We start from the raw sequence: 18,928 nt of genomic DNA on the forward strand, positions 1-18,928 counted from the left end.
TATATAAAATAAGGAATACACAAATTTAAAAGGTTATTTGTAGGGAGAGAAATTCTAAGCAATTTGCTTTTTTTTGGCTCCCTTAAGCAATCATAGCAATGTTATATGTTGCGTTGCATTGTATTGTCCCATCAAAGTTATCTCGAGTAGTTTGTAGATTAAAGAGACTTTATTATTAGTTTTTAGACTTTGTTGGTCTTTGGTCTCTGATATTGTACATTACCACTTTTTGTGTGTGTCATAAGTACATTTTTACCTTCTTATATTTGTGCTCTCATATTGTGTATTCACTATTCCTTTTTCGAATTGTAAATAAATCATGAATATATTTTAATAGATATTCTTTATTGCACACTAACCCCTGAAACACAGTCTTAAGAAATGCACCTTCTAAAACCTAACACCAGTTTAACAAACCCTACACAAACCTTGCGTGTGACATTAGAAAGACAGTGTTTACATCACCACCAACAAAGACTTGAAGTGGTATTATTGGGAGTGTAGGCTTCAGTGGTTCTGGATATCGACCCACACTGTATACAAGTTAGGGTGTATCAGGCTTCGAAGATTTACTTTAAATCTGTCTCTTTTGAGATGTTAAAACGGAATTTAAAATAAATACTTTTGGGCATTTCCTCAAGAAATGTATTTGAATGAAGTGACGGTCTGAAGCAAAAACTCGGTGGTTCCCTTTCCTGATTTCAACATCAGACCAGCCACCACATTCTTAAAAAAGTTGGTTGATCTTGAGCTTCACTGTGTAGTTTTAAAAAACAAAAGCTTTTCTGCCTCATTTCAGCACTGCAAACATGATTCTAACCAGAGGAGGTGGATGAAGACCTCAGGGCAAAATGAAAACTATATATGAACGGTTTTCTCAAACCGTTGAGGAAATTGAAGATTAACGATGCCTGAGAGTGTTTTTTTCCTCCCGATCCTTTATCAACCACAAAGAACAAATCAAGCTCAGAGGACTGTGCACTTCACCGACATCATGTTACATTATTTCTAGGCCATAAATGTTTGAATTCTGGAAATTATTTGCATGATTTCCCATTTTCACTACAGACCTCCAAAGGGGAATTTAACCCTCTAAACTGGCTTGTATTTCTATAACTGTATCATCTATGTTAACACCTACCTGCTCAGAGCCTTTTGTCCAAGCTCTTCAAATTTATAGTTATATCAAGAGAAGAAATACGTCTGCTTTCCTCCCTGTGAATAAACCTGTCCTGAGGCTCCACTCTCTACTCTCAATTGACATATTCTCCACTCTTTCTATTTCAGTCTCATTCCTTGCTCTCCCAGCTATAAATGCAAATGGTAAGGGCAATGTATTATAGAGAGCTGAGCAGCTTCATTATTTTTGCTTTGAATTAGTTTGGACCACCCTGCTCGAGCCTTTAGCAGCAACACACACTCAAGAGGGAGAGGGAGAAACAGGAGGAGAAACAGAAGTAGAGTGAGACAGGGGGTGAGACAAAGACCAGGGGGGCATTCAGAGTCTGGAATTCAAAGAGCTGAGCAGCACATCCACTATACTTACTTTGTCTGGGATGCTAGAATTACATAGATGTGCTATACTTGGAGGAATACAAATGGCCACTTTATATTTTAACAATCACATATCAGCCTTTCAGTGTCACAAATGGGGTTGAGGTTGTGCAGCAATTTATCAAACTAACATTCAGTGACCAGACCTTTGATGGCAGAAGACGCACAGAAACAATACAAGTTTTAGTGGGATCCCCTGATGTGCTCAGCCTGTTTAGACATCACCTGGAAATAACAGAAACTGCCTAATATTTAATTTTTACCATTATAATGGAGCAGTGTGACATTTTAACACGAGATAGAATATCACTACCACTCTGATACTTGTCTGTTTAATACCGATTTAGTGAATCATGTATCCCTCCTTGCAAAAAAAAAACAGACCCTGAGATCTGCTAATCTTAACTACAGCTAAGCAGTGGAAGTTTTAAAAGATGGTTGATAAGATCCGAGTTCAGCAAATCCTGATATTTTTCTGTTTGCAGCCAGGACCAAATTAAAACTGACTAAAGAACCTTATACACATTAAGTAACTCCGGACATTGTGCAGAATATGAATCTAAAGAAGCAACAACCTGTATGGCTTTGGTTGATATTGATGCTGATTCAGAGGGTTATTTAACCCGACAAGAATCAAGGAAGTGCTGAAGTTCATTTCTCTCCTTGATTTTTCTTTTTTAACAAACCGTTTAGTTATTGAAAGTCACAATACCAGCCCTTAGCAACTTTCATTGTACTTTTAAAAATGAAAAGAAATATTGTGCATGTGTGCATGAGCCTTGGAAAGATTTGTGTCTATTCTTGACTGCCTAAGCATCCCCAGAGCACTTCAGCCTCTTCCATCCGCTCTATTGATTTGTCCAGTGTAGTGCCCACATTGACTGTGTGGTGTGATGTGAAAGCAAAACAGAAACTATACTGAGACAATGGAAGAAACCAAGAGAGGTACAATTGGAGGCAAAGAGCACAGGCAGAAAAGTATCTACAGAATGACTAAAGGTCAGAAAATAAAATGTAGGTGGGTAATGTGTATTTTTCCATTTTAGAAATTGAGGAAGCTGTTCTCTTCCTCCAGTCGGTAAACGGTAACTCAGTTAAGGTCTTCGGCTCAGTTTACTTCATGAGTCAAGAGGGAAAGTTGGACAGGAGAATGTCTATGATGTATTTACACATGTAAGTGGCATGGTGATGATATATTTTCCCAGTGAAACCACAGATTGCAGCCTAGTGGCCACTGTAAGTGAGCTACACTGTGATCATGATCTCTCGAAATGATCCTTACTCTAACAGTCAAATCCCTGAGATAAACACAATGCAGGTGGCAAAAAGACACGAAAACAATCATTTGGGAATGAATGTATGAAATATGGAGTAGCTGACACCACACAATCCTAGTATTCATCAGTATAAATCAAAATACAGCCATATTAGCCTGAAAAACAGGAGAAATGCTACTGCAGAACCTTTTCTTGCCTGCGTCAGTTTTACTAAGTGGATATGGTAGATACTGGTGTGTGCTGGGATGAAGGAACACCCCAGAGTAAAAGTATAAGGGAAAGAGTTTTAAAAACCTAAAGATTCTGAAATATAAAATAAATGGATTAGTATGCCACCAGTCAAGTTGTGTCATTGTGTGATTGTTCGTGATCAAATTTTACTTTTACTTAAGGTGTTACAGGGATGTCCTGTTCAGAATAATGGAACAGACCGATGGGTGATCCCAGTGTCACTGAAATGTACGTATTTAATGTAATTCAACAGAAACAACGAGACACCTGGTGCTGTATTCCTAAAGGATGAACAGCGAGTAACATTATCTCACAATAAAACTTTTTCAAATTTGTAAAAGGTCAACACCTGCTGCTAAAGTTAGATTTTCTTCTCTTTACTTCTAAAATGTATTTTTCCCTGTGTGACGTTTTATCAGTTTTCACAAAAACTTTGTTGAAATCCGACCATCAGGGACACCTTGTCTTGCTTGCAACACATTTAAGGATGGGTGCCTCAAATGCACCCCCTAGTCACCTAACGGAGTTCAACAGGGCTCAATACTAGGCCCTTTTCTATTCAGCGTCACTTGCCACCAGACACTTTTTGTCAAAACACACATCAAAGCTTTGCTGACATTTTGGAGTAACTGTCAAGGCCCCTACCTGAAATAATCCGTATCCTTCAACATTCTGTGAAATGAGCCTAAAAATGAGTGATTTCTTGTTTCCACCCAAAGGGAGGTGGCCAAGTGCTCATTGAAGCCTTTATCATCTACTGCAACTCCCACCTCACTGTGTCAGCCAACACGCCACACAGACAGCCAAGTATTCTAGTATTCATTTTGTGTCCAACTTCCCAAAGTTTTTCCACACGACTCTGCTTTTCAGTTCACTACATTGGCTCCATGTTGCTGTTATCCGATACTTCTCTGCACAGACCGACTAAATGTAGCAACTGGGAGACCTTTTCTCAGAGATAGGGCTTTATTTTAATAGACTTGAACTTTCTCTCATGATCATTGCATTGGTTGCATTAGTTGCTGTGGCAAAGGCAAATCAAATATATAAGGCACTGCTTTATCAAAACTGAATAAAGAAATGAGGTTGATCAACAAGTTTTGTTTCCTTTTCGTTGTGGAGGGTTGTACTCATGTTCAGGTCTGTTAAGTCATGTGCTATCGTATAGTACAAATACAGAGGCTGGCAAGGTTACCAAGGTTACTGATTCCTTCAGCTGTCTCCATCCAGCTGACTCATGACTCTCAACTTGCATGTGTTAGCAGTCCCTCACGAGTATGTAGTGGTCCCAACATTCTTATTTATAAAGGAAAATAATAACAATAAATATATCTATACCAATTTTTATGTCTTTATTTGACAGGATAGTGAAGGTTAGACAGGAATCAAGGTCAGGAAGTAGGCGAATAACATGCAGTAACATGCATGCAGGTAGAACCAAGGACCAGCTGCTCAAGGCATGTGCCCATGTGGTGTGCAGCATAACCATGCGGCTACAGGATCGCCCTCACACCCTACATTATGATTTGAGCATGGTGTAAGTTGCTCAAACCAAAATTAAGCAAATGTGTCACCCTTGTTACATTGTTGGGCACTTGTGCTAAATCATACACACATTTTTCCAAGATTTGAATAGACCTGTCTACCTTCACTGTCAAGTGCACCCTGTATATTTCCTTGTAACCTCCAAAGCCACAGAGATAGCTCCAGTCCCACGCTGTAGACAGCAACAGAGAGACATTTGTTAATGACTAGCTGAGAGGAGGAGCGCTTGTTCACCAACACCTCTTACTTAAGGCTGACATTTCATCCTGACAAAAAGGTACCTGCACTCACACAGCAATGATTTGGAAACGTCACGAGTCAAACCTCTGAGGCAAAGTGCTTTGTTTCAACCCCCTGGTGTAGACTGAATCCCATTAGACCTTTATGTACTTTACAGCTTTGGCAATCAGGCTGCCTTTCTGCTCTATCCCAGCCGATATCTCAGGACTCATCTTACATCTTCATGATCCACTGGCTGAATGCACCAGTGACAATGCTGTTATTCAGATTGGCTTGTTATACACTATAATGTCAACACGTCTCATCTTTCATACGATGCAATCCTTCTGCTCAAGAGGATGTCAGGCACCTCTGTAGATGATTTCATGCTAACAATTTTATCATTTTTAAATAAATAGAATAGTGGATGAAAACACTCCCCTACGAGTACTAAATCAAAAAAAAGCAAACCAGTTTGCAGTTAATTATGCAAATTTCTCTCTATTGAGGTCTGGTAAATGGTTACAAATTTCAGACTGAATTGTTAGAGGATAATGTGCCATAAACTGTATAACTTATCTGTTTTTCTCTCCTACCCTTTCTAACTAACAGTGTGAAAAGGTGGGTTGTTGGCTCAGCTCTCAAGTTTTTGGCTTTATATCAAATTTGAACTCTACTCGACCAAATGGTGGACGAATATGCAAATTGACAAGATTCAATCTCCACTTCTTGCTTTTACTCTGTCACAGACCTTTTTTTGCGTAGAAAGATATGTGATTGAAATGGGAAGGAATATATAGTATGACTAACAGATACAGTAACTGGGAATAGCAGGGTTGGGCCTTATCAACAGCCCCATTACATCTATAAAAGCAGTTATCTGCCCCAGGTCTCTCTGATGGGACCAAAGGCTAGGGTCCTTTTGGTCTAATTAGTACTCTATTCCTCAAGATCCCTATTGTTAGATAAAACCCTCCATTTATGGCTCTTTAATTATCATGAGCAGCTCGGCACTGCCAAGAGCCCTTGTGATATTCCATTATTCTAATCCTATTAAAATAGGATTATGCTTGTCATAATTTTTCACTATCACTATTGCTCATGAATGTTGCAAGGCAGCTGGCTAGCTATGCTGCCTAGGCGATGGCTTGTCTTAATCCAAGATAGCTGAAATAGTTGTCAATAGGCACCACAACCCCTCAAGTCAAGGTCTGGAAACAATAACTTCCCTACTCCCAGAAGGCATACAGCCCCAAATACATAGATTCCAAATGAAGGCATCATGAACATGAGACATTTTTTCTTAAATAACTAAATGGCCAACAAGGCTTGAGTGCTGGTTATGTCTAATCAGCCTGAGACAGGAGAACAAAGTGTGGGGGGGCAAATGTGTGAGCGAGAGCCAGTGTGTTGCTCCCTATTTGTTAGTTATAGCTACAGCTCTCCTCTTTTAGTGGATGAAAACAATATGTTATTAGAAGCTTAGGTCAAGAATCTTGATTTCAAACCAACAATTGGGGTTGAATCTGTTTCACTCTCACGTTCTGCAAGACCTCAACAACCTTTGGTCGGATTTTAAGTCAGTCCCACACCTGCCCTGCTGGATTGAGCTGGTTGACTCTGCCAGTGAAGTACATCCTACTCCTGGTGCAGGAAAGGCTCTTGCAGCATTAGCTATATGTGTGACATCTCCTTGTCTAAATAATGGTAGAATATGTAGAAAAAAGATAGCTGCAGTTTCTTCCCTGTTGACAGAGTATGAATGTGAACAAAATTAAACTATACCAAAAAACTAAAAGAACCAATATATGTCACTGTTTAGTCTACATAATCTGCACACACAAAGACAGTACTGGTAATATATACAACTGTCAACACAAGGATCATGCCCAATTAACCAAATATGTAACATTTATCCTTACATTGGGAATGAAGAGAGTAAGACTTTGCAATCAACAGTATAGTTGTGATTTTAATGACAAGGTCAACTAATATCTACCATAAATGTATACATTTCATGCAGCCTTAGCAAACACCCCCTCCCCAATATCAACACTGATAACTGCATGAACTTTGATACTTTTCTTAAATTGGTCAATTTAGCTGTCACTTTGGTCCACATTGGGATTGAGTGAATAACCTACAGTGTTTTAGTTCAGAATGCTGCCAACATTGTACAAATCAGCAGAAAAATGTTTTTGGTAGACTTGAGATAAGCCTAGAAAGAAGAACCTTTATAAGCAATACATTTAATTTTTCTATTGAACTATTACTGCCATACCAGTTACTGGTGTAACACAACAGGAAGCTGTGACAGTTTCAGTCCAACATGTTTTTTTAGGTTGATGAAAGAAAAAGGAAGGAAAAAAAAGACCACAGCACAGAACTACTTCACGTTCTGACTTACTGTAAACGTGAGCCCTCATCAACAACCATCTTTCATCTTTGGGTCCCTGAATGCACCCCTGATATCTGCTAAGTCTACATTACAGTCTCTGAGTTGATCTGGATACTATCATTAATGTTTAGTGCTCCCTGCTGACTTCTTTCAGTACATGGAGCACTGATGAGATGCTTAGTAATGTACATTTAAGAGCAAAGACAAGTGAGAGAAAACCCAGACAAACAAGTCAGACAAGTGTTGGCAGCTTCACTTTGCCCTCTGGTCCTCTGGTCCGATCTCATCATCTGTAGTAGGTCACAGGCTAATTCCAGGCTTGTTCTCTCATCTGCACACTTTGGGATTTAATATAGCACAGAGCTTCTATCTGTCTTGTGATAAGGGAGATTTTGGATAAACTAAGATTTGTATCAAGAGTCAAATTAAATGTTGTCAAAATAATCTGTGAAAAATGTCCAATAGAGAGAAGACCATTTGATAGATATAAATAGTAAGTGGACTTTGCAAGGATTATTTGGTCAAACAATGAACTGAGAGTTTTGCTTCGACACAAACAACAGGTTTGATGATGCAACTCATCACAAAACTACAGTCCCCTAATTTAGAGAAACTAGCACCTAAACTATTTTTGATATTAGTTCAAAATACCAGAAATAGTTGTTGAGAACTATGACACATCTAGCCTGCAGCATAATTGATTCAAGCGATTATTTATCGAAAAGTCTGGTATTACAGTCACGAAACTTTGTTCAGATTATTTCTCATTGTGTAGCAATCCTGATCAGAAATCATCATGGTTGCCTATAACTGGATGAAAATGAGTGGGACACAACAATCTCTGTTCATATCATCTCAATTTTTTTTTTGATTACTGTAATTAAGAACCCAAGTGCATTGTGCCACTTGTGCAAAAATACATTTTAACTGCTGCAGCCTACTTCTACGTGCTGTAATATATTTATACTCTCTTCAAATTGAGTCCATCCATGTCTGCTCTCTAAACATAAGCTCACTGTGTGTGAGTGTGGGCACTTCCTTCTCACATTCACCTGCAATGTGAAATCTGCACTGCTGTGGCACAGCACATTATTTGGCCCCACCGTTCCTGCTCTGTTGGCCTCTTGGTACATTTACAGAGGGTAAATATCATTCTTGCTCTCTCAAAGCAGCAAGTAGTTACATTTCAAAGATAAATAAAGATTCTAATATTAATTTGCTAAGAGCCCTTTATTTGGCCCAGACAGATGTGATCACTATACGCTTTTTCCACTTTATAGTTATGGCAGTAATGACAAACTGAACAGTAATAATAACATCTTACCACATCCTCCACAGGGAATGATTGAGGCTGCTTTATATTGTTCTATATAGTTATATCTACCCTGTGGTACACTGCCTTCTTGTTGTGTTCACTTTAAATTCCATTGCACAGTTCATGCACTTGCAGATGACACAGTTAGATCACGATCTTTCTCAACCCATGTCACTTGCAAACAACAGGCCACATAGCAATAATAGCAGTGACACCTGATATAGATCTCTGATGTCATTACTAATTTGAATCACAACTTCATGAAAGGTTGATGATCGAACAACTGATTTGAATTATGGGACCAGACAAATCCTTCCCTGCTGAACTCTCTTAACAAACAACTGCTTGCTGACGGCCACAGGCTGCTGTCAACCCACTTCAAAGCCAAAATGCAACAAGGAGGAAAGCATTTCTTTCCAGAGCAGCATGTTTAACAAGGGAGGAGGTGAGATCCTAATCATATTCACCCTCGGCTCCATTTGTCAGTTGCCTAAATGAGGCTTCCATTACCCAAACACTGACTAACTACGACAAACATACAGTGTTTCAAGTTGCCTCCAGCCAAATATTGATCTAACATCTGTTACACTCAGCAGAATATGCTGAAGTGTGAAAGTGGTTACTCAGTACAGTGCTTCACTTTGCTGTAATACAATGTCGGCTTTTAAAAATGCATGCAGGTGCACAGTAGGATCAGCAGGAAAGGCCTTGTTTAAGATGCTGCATTACATTTCTCACAACCGGTGCAGCTTAAATAGGGTTTTTAGTGTGAAACGATTCCATCTAACCAACGGAAAACTGCTCTGCAACAATACAGAGAACTAAGGAGTGACAACACAAAGAAAGTATAAAAGAATACCCAGGCCTTTTCTTTTAATTTGCTCCAGCTCCTACCACCAATACTTTCCAGCTTTATCATTTCATTTCCCAGTTCAGTTGTTTTGCTTTTACTCAGAAGTACTGCCAAGGATTCGTGGGCCGGCCTGATCAAAATACTTTCAATCTGTAACAGTGAACGCTGTTCAACCGTGCCAGCTATTCTCAGGGCGACAACACGGACATTTGCAGTTCTTAAACTAAAAACGATTTCTTATGTACAAACACTCTCTTTTCATGTACAATCATTTTGGAGTTTATTTTAGCAGCAGGACCATACTTCCCTTTGCGAATTTATTGATAGTTTAAATGTATATGGTTACTGAGCAGTATGACCTGACTTTCAACTTCATATTCTATGTCATTAAATAAAATTTAGGAAATGTTATTAATGACACTGTAGCCATCTGCCCAACACCTCTGTCTCCAATAATAGCAAGAGCTGCCAGACACTCACAGTAAGAACAGGTATCTGTGTCTATACAATGGTTCCTTACTTGGTAAATCCATCAGATTTTAGATGACAAATCACAAATTATTAGCATCAAGCTCATCAGTAGAATTTTAACCTATAATTAGGATTGTTATAATGTTGAGGTCATATACTTTTATATGCTCAAAACATTCTTTGTAAACATCCTACTAATTTTAATCAAAATTAAATATACTATGCACTTTTCATATATATTTACCAACAAATTACGCCTCTCTCTCTCTCTTACCCGGGTGGTGGTGGCGAACATGTACTTGTCTCGGAGCTGGAAGCTGTCCACCTGCTCCAGGATCACTCTGCGATTCTGTTCACTTTGGAAGAAGTCGGTGCTGCTGAGAATAGTGGAGACTCCCTGGGGCTCGTGTCTCTGGACCAGCACTGTGGTGGAGGGGTCATAGGGTTCCACACCCCTGGGATGGTGGGTGAAGGGAGGAAGAGAAAGGGTAACAGAGGGAGGATGGGAAGTATGTTAGAAGAGGCATTATAAAAGCAAGGGCAGACGAGGGAGGTAAAAGATGTTTGTCTGCCAACTCTTCCTGAAACACAGCCATTTTTGTTTGCATATTTCTATGTAAATCCATTTGCTACCTTCCAAAAACAATATTTTTAGTGGATACTTAATGGAGTACAACTAGGCCTACATAAAAATGTCAACAACCCCGCCTATATCCACGCAAACCACCAAAACTCAACAGGAAATCCTCTTCTGTCCCTCTCTTCATTGGCCAGCACTTTATCTCTCATCACCAAAAAGCTGCTGTGATGTTATCACTTAATTCACGCCTAAATTGATTTTGTGCAGACTATAATCAAGCAGGATTTATTTTATAATTTATACTGCATGCATTGATCTAGCCTTGATGTTCTTTAAACACCTTCACAGACTACTGCCGCTAGTGAGCTACACACTGGGAACACGCTAGTGTCAGTCAGTCACAATAGTACCCTGATCTTCCAAGTTATTCAAAAGAAAATGCCCATTGTAAAATGTACAAGGGTAGCTGGCTGAGCTCAGAGTGAGCAAGGCAGACTGAATGGACAGAACACATTGCTTTTGCATCCAAAACTAAGAAAACAGAGAAGTTGATACATTTTAACTGTTTATATTCTAAAGGGCAGCATCCTGCTGCAACATCTGCTGCAGGTGTGAGTTCAGACATGCAAAAAAAGATCCACTGCCATGCCAATAATCACAGCCTATGCTGAGCATTAAATTAGCAAAGGGAGTTCTTCAGCTGTTTCTTATTCAACTGAGCTACAGTCGGTCATGTGCTCTCTGCACGCTGTTGTCCGGACTTGTCTAAGTTGTGAGAGAATACACATCACTCTCAACCAACATTGTACAACCACAGGTGTTTCACAGTTTCAAAAAAAAACGGCAGAGTGAGACATCTTTTTTTGGGGGGGGATCACGTCACATCAATGTCAGAGGTGGCATTTTCAGTCATTTGACCTGCAGTATTTGGACCAGAAGATAACATATAAAATCAGGTGCTTGAGATTAACGATTAGAAACAGGCTGCTCAACATGTAAATAATCATTCCAGCTTGAACCTTCAAGAACTCCTGACACCACTTTAAATACAGCACCTAAAAGAACTGAATGATTCTGGCCTTCACTGAGCTGTTTCAGAAGTTTTTCACACTGACGAAGTGTCCTTGTCATCTTCTGCTCCAGAAATAGGCAAATTGCAAGAAAACAAATGCCTGCGACTATGAACTGCGACTTGATTATTAAACTGAAAATATCTGTCATTGGTCAACCTTGACAAACAGCATAGTCAAACTATTTATGACTGGGGTTGCTCAAAAGCCACAGCGCAGAGAATCGGACAAGAATGAATGAAGTAGATTTACGGCTTCTTCTGCCTTCCAAATCAGTGTGTTTTCCTCCGGAGTCTTGAGAGGCGAACAGAGAGAGCAGTGTCTTGGCCCGGCCCTGCCTCTGTGGCATTCTCTCAAAGAGCCCTGTTCAGCTGATGGACACTGTCTGGGCGGAGAGTGCTTGGAGAGCTATTCCCAGTCTGTCCCTTCCTTTGAATTCATCTGTGCCCCTTTTTAAACGCCTCTTAAACACCCTTCCGCCTCTTGTCTGTCATTCGTTTAGTGTTTTACTGAAATAGTTTTGTAGGAAATATATCCCCCTCATTACACTGAGCTGCCAAGAGTCAAGTTAATTTGCAGGCCAAAAGTTTGTGACCTCCCATGCACTATTACATAGAAATAAATACAATATTTACATCTAGGTTAATAAAGAATTACTAATTATCCATTCATGATAATCCTAAATGCTTCCACACATTAGTTCTTGGTAACATATTTACCCTTTCAACATTGTTTTCTAATTTTCAATTTTTTTTAATGTGGTTTGCTTCCACCAATCACAGTTGGTGCAATCCACACAAGGTCGATGCTGTGGCCCCAACATCTTGTTGCATATTGGTAGAAGTGCACATCAGCTTACAGTTAAGCATTGAAGACAAGGCACATAGTCATTGTAGCTGCCCTCAGTGGTTACACATAAATTACTTTCATTGCTTTGACATCAACAACCATTCAACCTGTTGATCAGCAGACAGGACCTCCGGCAATGAGGTTAGCTTTTCATCTGAATTTCTCTGTTATTTAGCAAGATTTTGGATAGTAGGATACTATTCTAAATAAATATATTTCTTGAGGGGTTGATACTTATTTAGTAACTGTGCAGTAACAAATATTCCATTCAACTATTTCAGATAATGGCTGTTTTTCCTGCGTCTGATGTGAGAAGTTTTCAGAACATTTACGCGTACATATTTTATAAATTCAAATTTTTTGGTTCACATTTAGCTTTCATTAAATGTCTTCTATTTACTGCAGTTTCAGTCCAGAGTTTGCTGTGAATACAATTTGCTGTGTTGTTTTATATGGCTAACAACACTTCTTCTAATATAAAAAAGGAGTTGGATCCACTCTATTCAAATGATATTCAGGTGCCCAATTCCACAGTCAAATGAAAATGAAGGGGTGTGAAGGTTGGTGTGTCCAGGTAGACTGTGTGTCTGTGTTTTCATTAGTGACAAAAGGTCGTTCACAGAGCAATCAGTCATTTTGTTTCACTGAGAGGAGCAGCAGTGAAGGAGACCTGCAGCTCCATGAGACCACTGACCTGCAGCTCCACTCGCACATGCAGAGACCAGAGGTGGGAGACATTTATTCATCTGAATACTAAATAAACTTATCAACACACATATGAGCAGTGTGATGGGGTGGCCCAGCGCCGTATCCTCATTTTCCCCCGAGCCCTTGTTTTTCTGAGTCTGCAGGACTGTAACGCGACTGCTTTCATTTGAATTTGAAGTAACAGAGGCAGAGTGCTGAAGCATTTGATGGGTAATGGGGAAAGGCAGTCATTGATTTCATTTTCTGTTTGCAGAGGATCTACTTGTAGTCCTATAAGCTATCCTTTGGCTTTTAGCAAATGAGGTTAAATCAGACTATGCAGCTCTATTAAATCTAAAACAATTTTAATTCACTGCGGGGTCAATCTTTTCTCTGGTTCAGAGGCAAATACTAGTGGTCTGTTTATGCTGAGTTCAGATCTCTCCCACAGAGACCCAATCAAACTCAGTCTGACTGCAGCGACTCGTGTTGTGTTTCATTAAACATAAAAAAATGTAAACGTGATTGAAGCTGAAAGATCACTGTCACGCTGTTTGGTGAATATATGCAGCCAATTAAACATTGCATGACTCTATCTGCAATGTGTGACATTTTCAAAAGTACCATTTATTCCCCCATGAACTCCTGGGGCAAAGTGTCGAGAAGGCAATTTGAAGATGTGTCACTGGAAGTTGCTGCGCACCAACTGAATAATGGTTGTAAGGTGGTTGCTCTTCAGGAGCTCATGGAAAGGAGATGTATTAAAACTTTAATTTAGTCTTAGAATTGTGGTTAAAACACAAACCAGCTGTAACCTCACAGCATCTTTGTTGCAACAACTTTGCACACTGCTAAATAATATAGTCACAATAGAGATAATTTTGGAAGTGGTTTATGGAGACGATTTACAATCCATTTCCTCATTTAAATCTTATTATGTGAGGGCATCAAATTAAAAACATCAATTGGTTTCTCTTTACAGCAAATAATGAACCCATTTACTTCCCTGTCCTAAAAGACAGTCAGTCTGTGAGTCATGCAGTCGTGATTACAGGATGCAGATGTTGATTTTTATATGAGCAAAATGTGAGGTTGGATCACAAGCGGTCACTGGGGACACATTCTAATACCAGGTGTGAGCTGGTGAACTGAGAGTTGTCCTCTCGTGATCGCATCACCTGAGATGGATCTAAATACCAGGTCTGAACAGCACCTCTGTGATCAGGGGTTCTCTTACCAAAAGTAGGCCTTCACATGCTCTTGGATCAACACCCATGTCTCCCCAAAGTCGTCCGATTTCCACAGCTGCAGGGGAAGGAAGGGAGAGAGGGTGAAGAAGTGAAAAAGAAGGAGGGGGTGCAATGTAAAAATGTAGGTCAAGCTCATTCCTTTGCTTTGGCTCTTTCACTTTTGACAAGAACACTGGCGAGCCATTTGGCACTTTTGTGCTTGAACTCGACAATGAAACCAAAACAGCTTACATGCTAAAATCTAAGCAACCAATCATCTCTGTTCCTGGTTACCATAGACTCAACACAAAGCCCTTAATCAAACCGTGCTGAAAAATTCAATAGCAGCTCAGGAGGAGCAGAATACAGCTTAAATTCATTGGAACAAGCCAATGAATTAACTTATTCCGACATAAATAAATATAGGTATTTTTCTTTTGCAATTGTGGTTTGTTAATGCAAATGTTGGCTGTCTAGCTGTCTACAAAAATACATTGAAAAGCACAAAGACAGTGGACCTATAAATAATACCAAGATTAGACTTTACCCCATGAAGACAGAAGCTGTCTTTACCTGTTTGTTTGGGTGGGAGCTGTCGTAGGCCAGCACCAGGTTCGATCTTCTGCTGTGGAGCAGCAGGTCTGTTGGTTTGAAGGGCAGGGAGAAGCCCTGGACGCTCTTACAGAAGTCAAACGTGTTCCAGAGGTAGTTGTTGGTGGAGTCTACGAAAAGGTACTGAAGAGGAAGAAAAAAACATACACGTACATGTACAAACACACACACAGACAGACACACAGAGACACACAGACAAGTCATGAGACATTTCAGAAAGAAATAATGCGTGCTGTCATTTCTAGACTCATTTGACAAAAATATTCTATAAAATATAAGATATTCTTACACAAAGAGTGTATTATTCCCCAGTCTCATTACAAAGTTTGATTAGGTAATTGCAGTGGGCTAATCCCACTTCTCTCAGATGGCTTTAATGTGCTGTGTCACTGTATTCCCAGTAACCTCTCAATGATGCATAATCAGGGCACAGGGCAGCTTCACTGAGTAAAGGCAGAATCACCGTAGACCAATGGGAAATTCCAAAAGACGTAGGGTAGCATTACTGTTATTTATGGTCTTTAGAGGGATGCTCCAGTATTTCAGTTTTACTTTACTCATCATGTTGTGGAGCTCACAACAGAAAACACAGATTAGAAAAAGAGAGAGACTTATAGTCCTTGCTATGGGTACCTCTGCAGAGACACTGGATCCTGCATTTCCCACAATGAAACACAAGCAGAATATAAAGGTATTAAAGAATATATAAATATGTAGAAAATATATATAAGCCATAAATTTAACTAAATTTGCTTGAATTGAAGACCTACATTTAGCACTTTCAATAACTCATGCTTGTTTATGTATTTTCAAATACCTTAATACCTTACCTTGGTTTTCATTTCTCTCAAATCCACTTACTTTCAATGAGCCAAGGAAAATATGTTAGGAATTAAAGGCTTTACAAACAGACTTAAATTTGTTTAGATAAAAAGTTAATTCAGTATCATCCCTGTAGGATACTGAAGAAACATCAAATCAGGTGTGTATAGATGGATACTACTTCTGATATGGAGATAAAACATGTAGCCTGTATTTTCTTCTGGCTTTTTTCTTTGGATTGTCGTAGCCACTGGTCCCAGGCTGTGACTTACCCTCCTGTTGTCTGCAGGACTGTGGCAGAACTGGGAGATGACCTGCTTGCTGCCCTCCTTGAACTTGGGCCCTGAGAGCTGGAACTTGTCTGAGACGAGCGTGAAAGTGGTCCCGTAATCATAGGACAAGTACACCTGAAGACAATGGAGACAGGAAGTGATCAGTACCTACACTTTGTCATCTCCCTGATAACACATAGTGTGTGTCTTACAGATGCTTTATCCCTGGTGCTGGCAGTGCTGGTGATGCTATGTCTTAAAACAGAATATCATGATCTGTAAGGTGACCTCGAGTACAATGAAAGGCACAGTAAAAAAATGTATCTGTACATTACCCATGGTTCTACATTTCAGCATATAGATTAGATCTGAACAATTTGTTTTTAGAGCAACATAGTGATTTTAGATAATGAGTAACTAGAATTACAGCCCTGTGGTTTTATGCTTCCGCCATCCAGCGCAGTTTCCAGACTCATATGAGATCACTTTGACTTTGGACCACAGAAATCTAATCAGTGAATCTTTGAGTCAAAGTGAGAGCTGATAAAAATTTGAAGAAATTCCCTAAAGAGACGAAAGTCGTTGACTTGTACAGAACTGAAAAATAAATGTTTCTATTACCTCTTGTGGACAAACAAATACACATTATAGCTCTCTTTGAAAAGTGAAATCATCCCATTCATCTGTGAGTAAACATGCTGAAGCTTTTCCTTAATTTCTGAGGAGACAATTTAATATTTAAATGTCAAATGTTGTCAACATTTTGGCTTTTAAAGATAAAGTTACATCTATATATGTGTGAGACAAGGTCTAATTGAAATATCCTTTGAATTTAAAATAAAAATGATGTCTTTATGGTCTGATAAAATTCAAAGGGAGATCACACATGATCCAGTCCATTGGTTGGATGTTTTGTTTGACACATATTGGCCTTTAAATCCGAAATGGTGTATTTAGTGTTATCCACGTTTGATGACCTAGTATGATTGATCCGTGGTAATCAAACATTTTTTAAATTAGCAGGAAACATGTTTAAAAAACGTTAAACATGGAAAGTAAACCTTTAATAGTTGAAAATGTTTTATCAAACAAAATGACCTGCTTCCAAATAGTTTTGAACTTAGAAAAACACCATAGTGAAACCATTTCAGTGCCTAATTTAAGTTAAGGGAAGTACGCAGCAGCTCAGATGGGGGAGGGAGGAAATAGAGGAGGAAACAGCCGCTCATCATCTAGTCTACTTTTCTGTGAAATGTTCATACAGTGTAGAACAGATGCTCAACAATCATAACATCATCAGCAACAGGAGAAACAAGTTAGAACACTGTGACCAAAATCCCATTCTGCTGCATTTGTTGTTTACTAACATTATGTTATAAAGATAGCTTTAGATCAATGAGAGAGCATGAACTGTACGTGAGGCCGTAGCCATCATATGTGTGAGACATGAGCATGCTAGTTTGAACTTGTTTCTGTTTTTTGCATTGGGTAATTACAGAGCTGGTTCTGGTCCCTGTGGCTCCAGCGCTGTCTCGGGCCAAGGCAACAATGACGTTGCTCTTCTCTCCAGCCCAGTGGACCACCATCTGGTTATGGGAGTCATTCAGGTTGGCCTGCAGGACACAAACAGGTGGAAGTGAATATGCATGTCAGGGAAAAGGCAAGATTGGAAACACTGCACACAACTCTCTTCGAACCAATGTGAGATTAATTTGCTACAAAGAAAACTGACAGTTGTTCTTAAGATGTTATCAAAACCATATGATAATATAATTATAACTATATACATTATATAATTATGAATAAATAGAAAACAAAAAAAACCTAATGTATAGAAGTTTAATTACTAAAATAAACATTTAGTATTTTAAATTTATAAACATAAATGCATTAATACCTTCTACATGATTTATCTGTAAACATAAAAAGCAACAATCATTATAACAAATAATAATATAATTATGAAATTGAAAGTGGTGAAATCATACTGTCATTTTTAACCACTGTTAACCAGACAAAATATTAGCCGAGCTCTACTGCAAAGTTCTGGGAAAAAAGTTATACAAATTGACAAAATAAAGCAGAAAATTTAGGATTTAATGGAATATCTGAAAGAAGAAATAACACCATCTTTCCTTTGCGGATGAGAAAATGTAATAAATAAAAAATAAAACAATTCCACAGATTTAACTGCCAAATATATTTTTGATGTGGTCTAGCTTTTGGAGGAAAATGTCATTCTTTACCTACACTATGTTTATTTTTTCAACAATAAACCACAGTTGCCACTTCATAGCCTCAGCCAGTAAATGCTACACAGGCTCGCTTTAAAGCCGCATTACAGAGACTGAAAGAGAAGAAGAGTCTTTGAATGTCGCGGCTCAATTAAATTTACCTACTATATATGTCTTAAAGGATAATGCTGGTGTTATCTTATATTCACCAATGGAAACACTAGTTTTTTTCCGACGCTTCCAATGTCGTCTAATCCATCTATGGCATTCAGTGCCAAGTCCACTACCTCTAACTGACAATGCAAATCATTTGGCGGCTTTATGGCTCGGGAGTAAGCGCAGGTCATCCACTAGCTGGAAGATCGGTGGGGAGGACACTGAAAAGAGTGAATGATGTGTGATAGAAAAAGCTCTGTGTATAGAAACGTTGTTTGAATGTTTGCGTGAACTGGTGGATGTGACTTGTACTGTAAAGCTCTTTGATTGGTCGATAAGGCTAGAAAAGCGCCACTTAAATGCAGTAAATGCAGTCAATTTACCATTTAAAACATACCACAGACACATAGTTTCCTTTTTTTAAGGTACGGTCATTTTATGAATCAGTTAATGTGATCCATAGCAAATGTGACTCAAACTGGAAGAGATTGTGTGCGTAAGATATCAAAATAAATGTCACCCAGTTCAATAGTGAGGCTCGTAGATGTTTTAAT

General features: G+C 39.0%; 1 protein-coding gene across 1 annotated transcript in view; it reads right to left on the reverse strand.

Moving 5' to 3' along the window:
- Positions 1 to 18,928, reverse strand: part of sorl1 (sortilin-related receptor, L(DLR class) A repeats containing) — a 71,250-nt gene that overhangs the window by 38,728 nt on the left and 13,594 nt on the right. Inside the window, exons 2-6 of the mRNA XM_053422492.1 lie at positions 17,481 to 17,597; positions 15,985 to 16,119; positions 14,852 to 15,013; positions 14,287 to 14,354; positions 10,138 to 10,318 (exon numbers count right to left, since the gene is read on the reverse strand). Of these exons, the coding sequence (XP_053278467.1) occupies positions 10,138 to 10,318; positions 14,287 to 14,354; positions 14,852 to 15,013; positions 15,985 to 16,119; positions 17,481 to 17,597 (663 nt within the window). The remainder of the gene's footprint in view (positions 1 to 10,137; positions 10,319 to 14,286; positions 14,355 to 14,851; positions 15,014 to 15,984; positions 16,120 to 17,480; positions 17,598 to 18,928) is intronic.

The sequence above is a fragment of the Pleuronectes platessa genome, chromosome 5, assembly GCF_947347685.1.
Source record: "Pleuronectes platessa chromosome 5, fPlePla1.1, whole genome shotgun sequence".
NCBI classification, from domain to species: Eukaryota; Metazoa; Chordata; class Actinopteri; order Pleuronectiformes; family Pleuronectidae; genus Pleuronectes; species Pleuronectes platessa.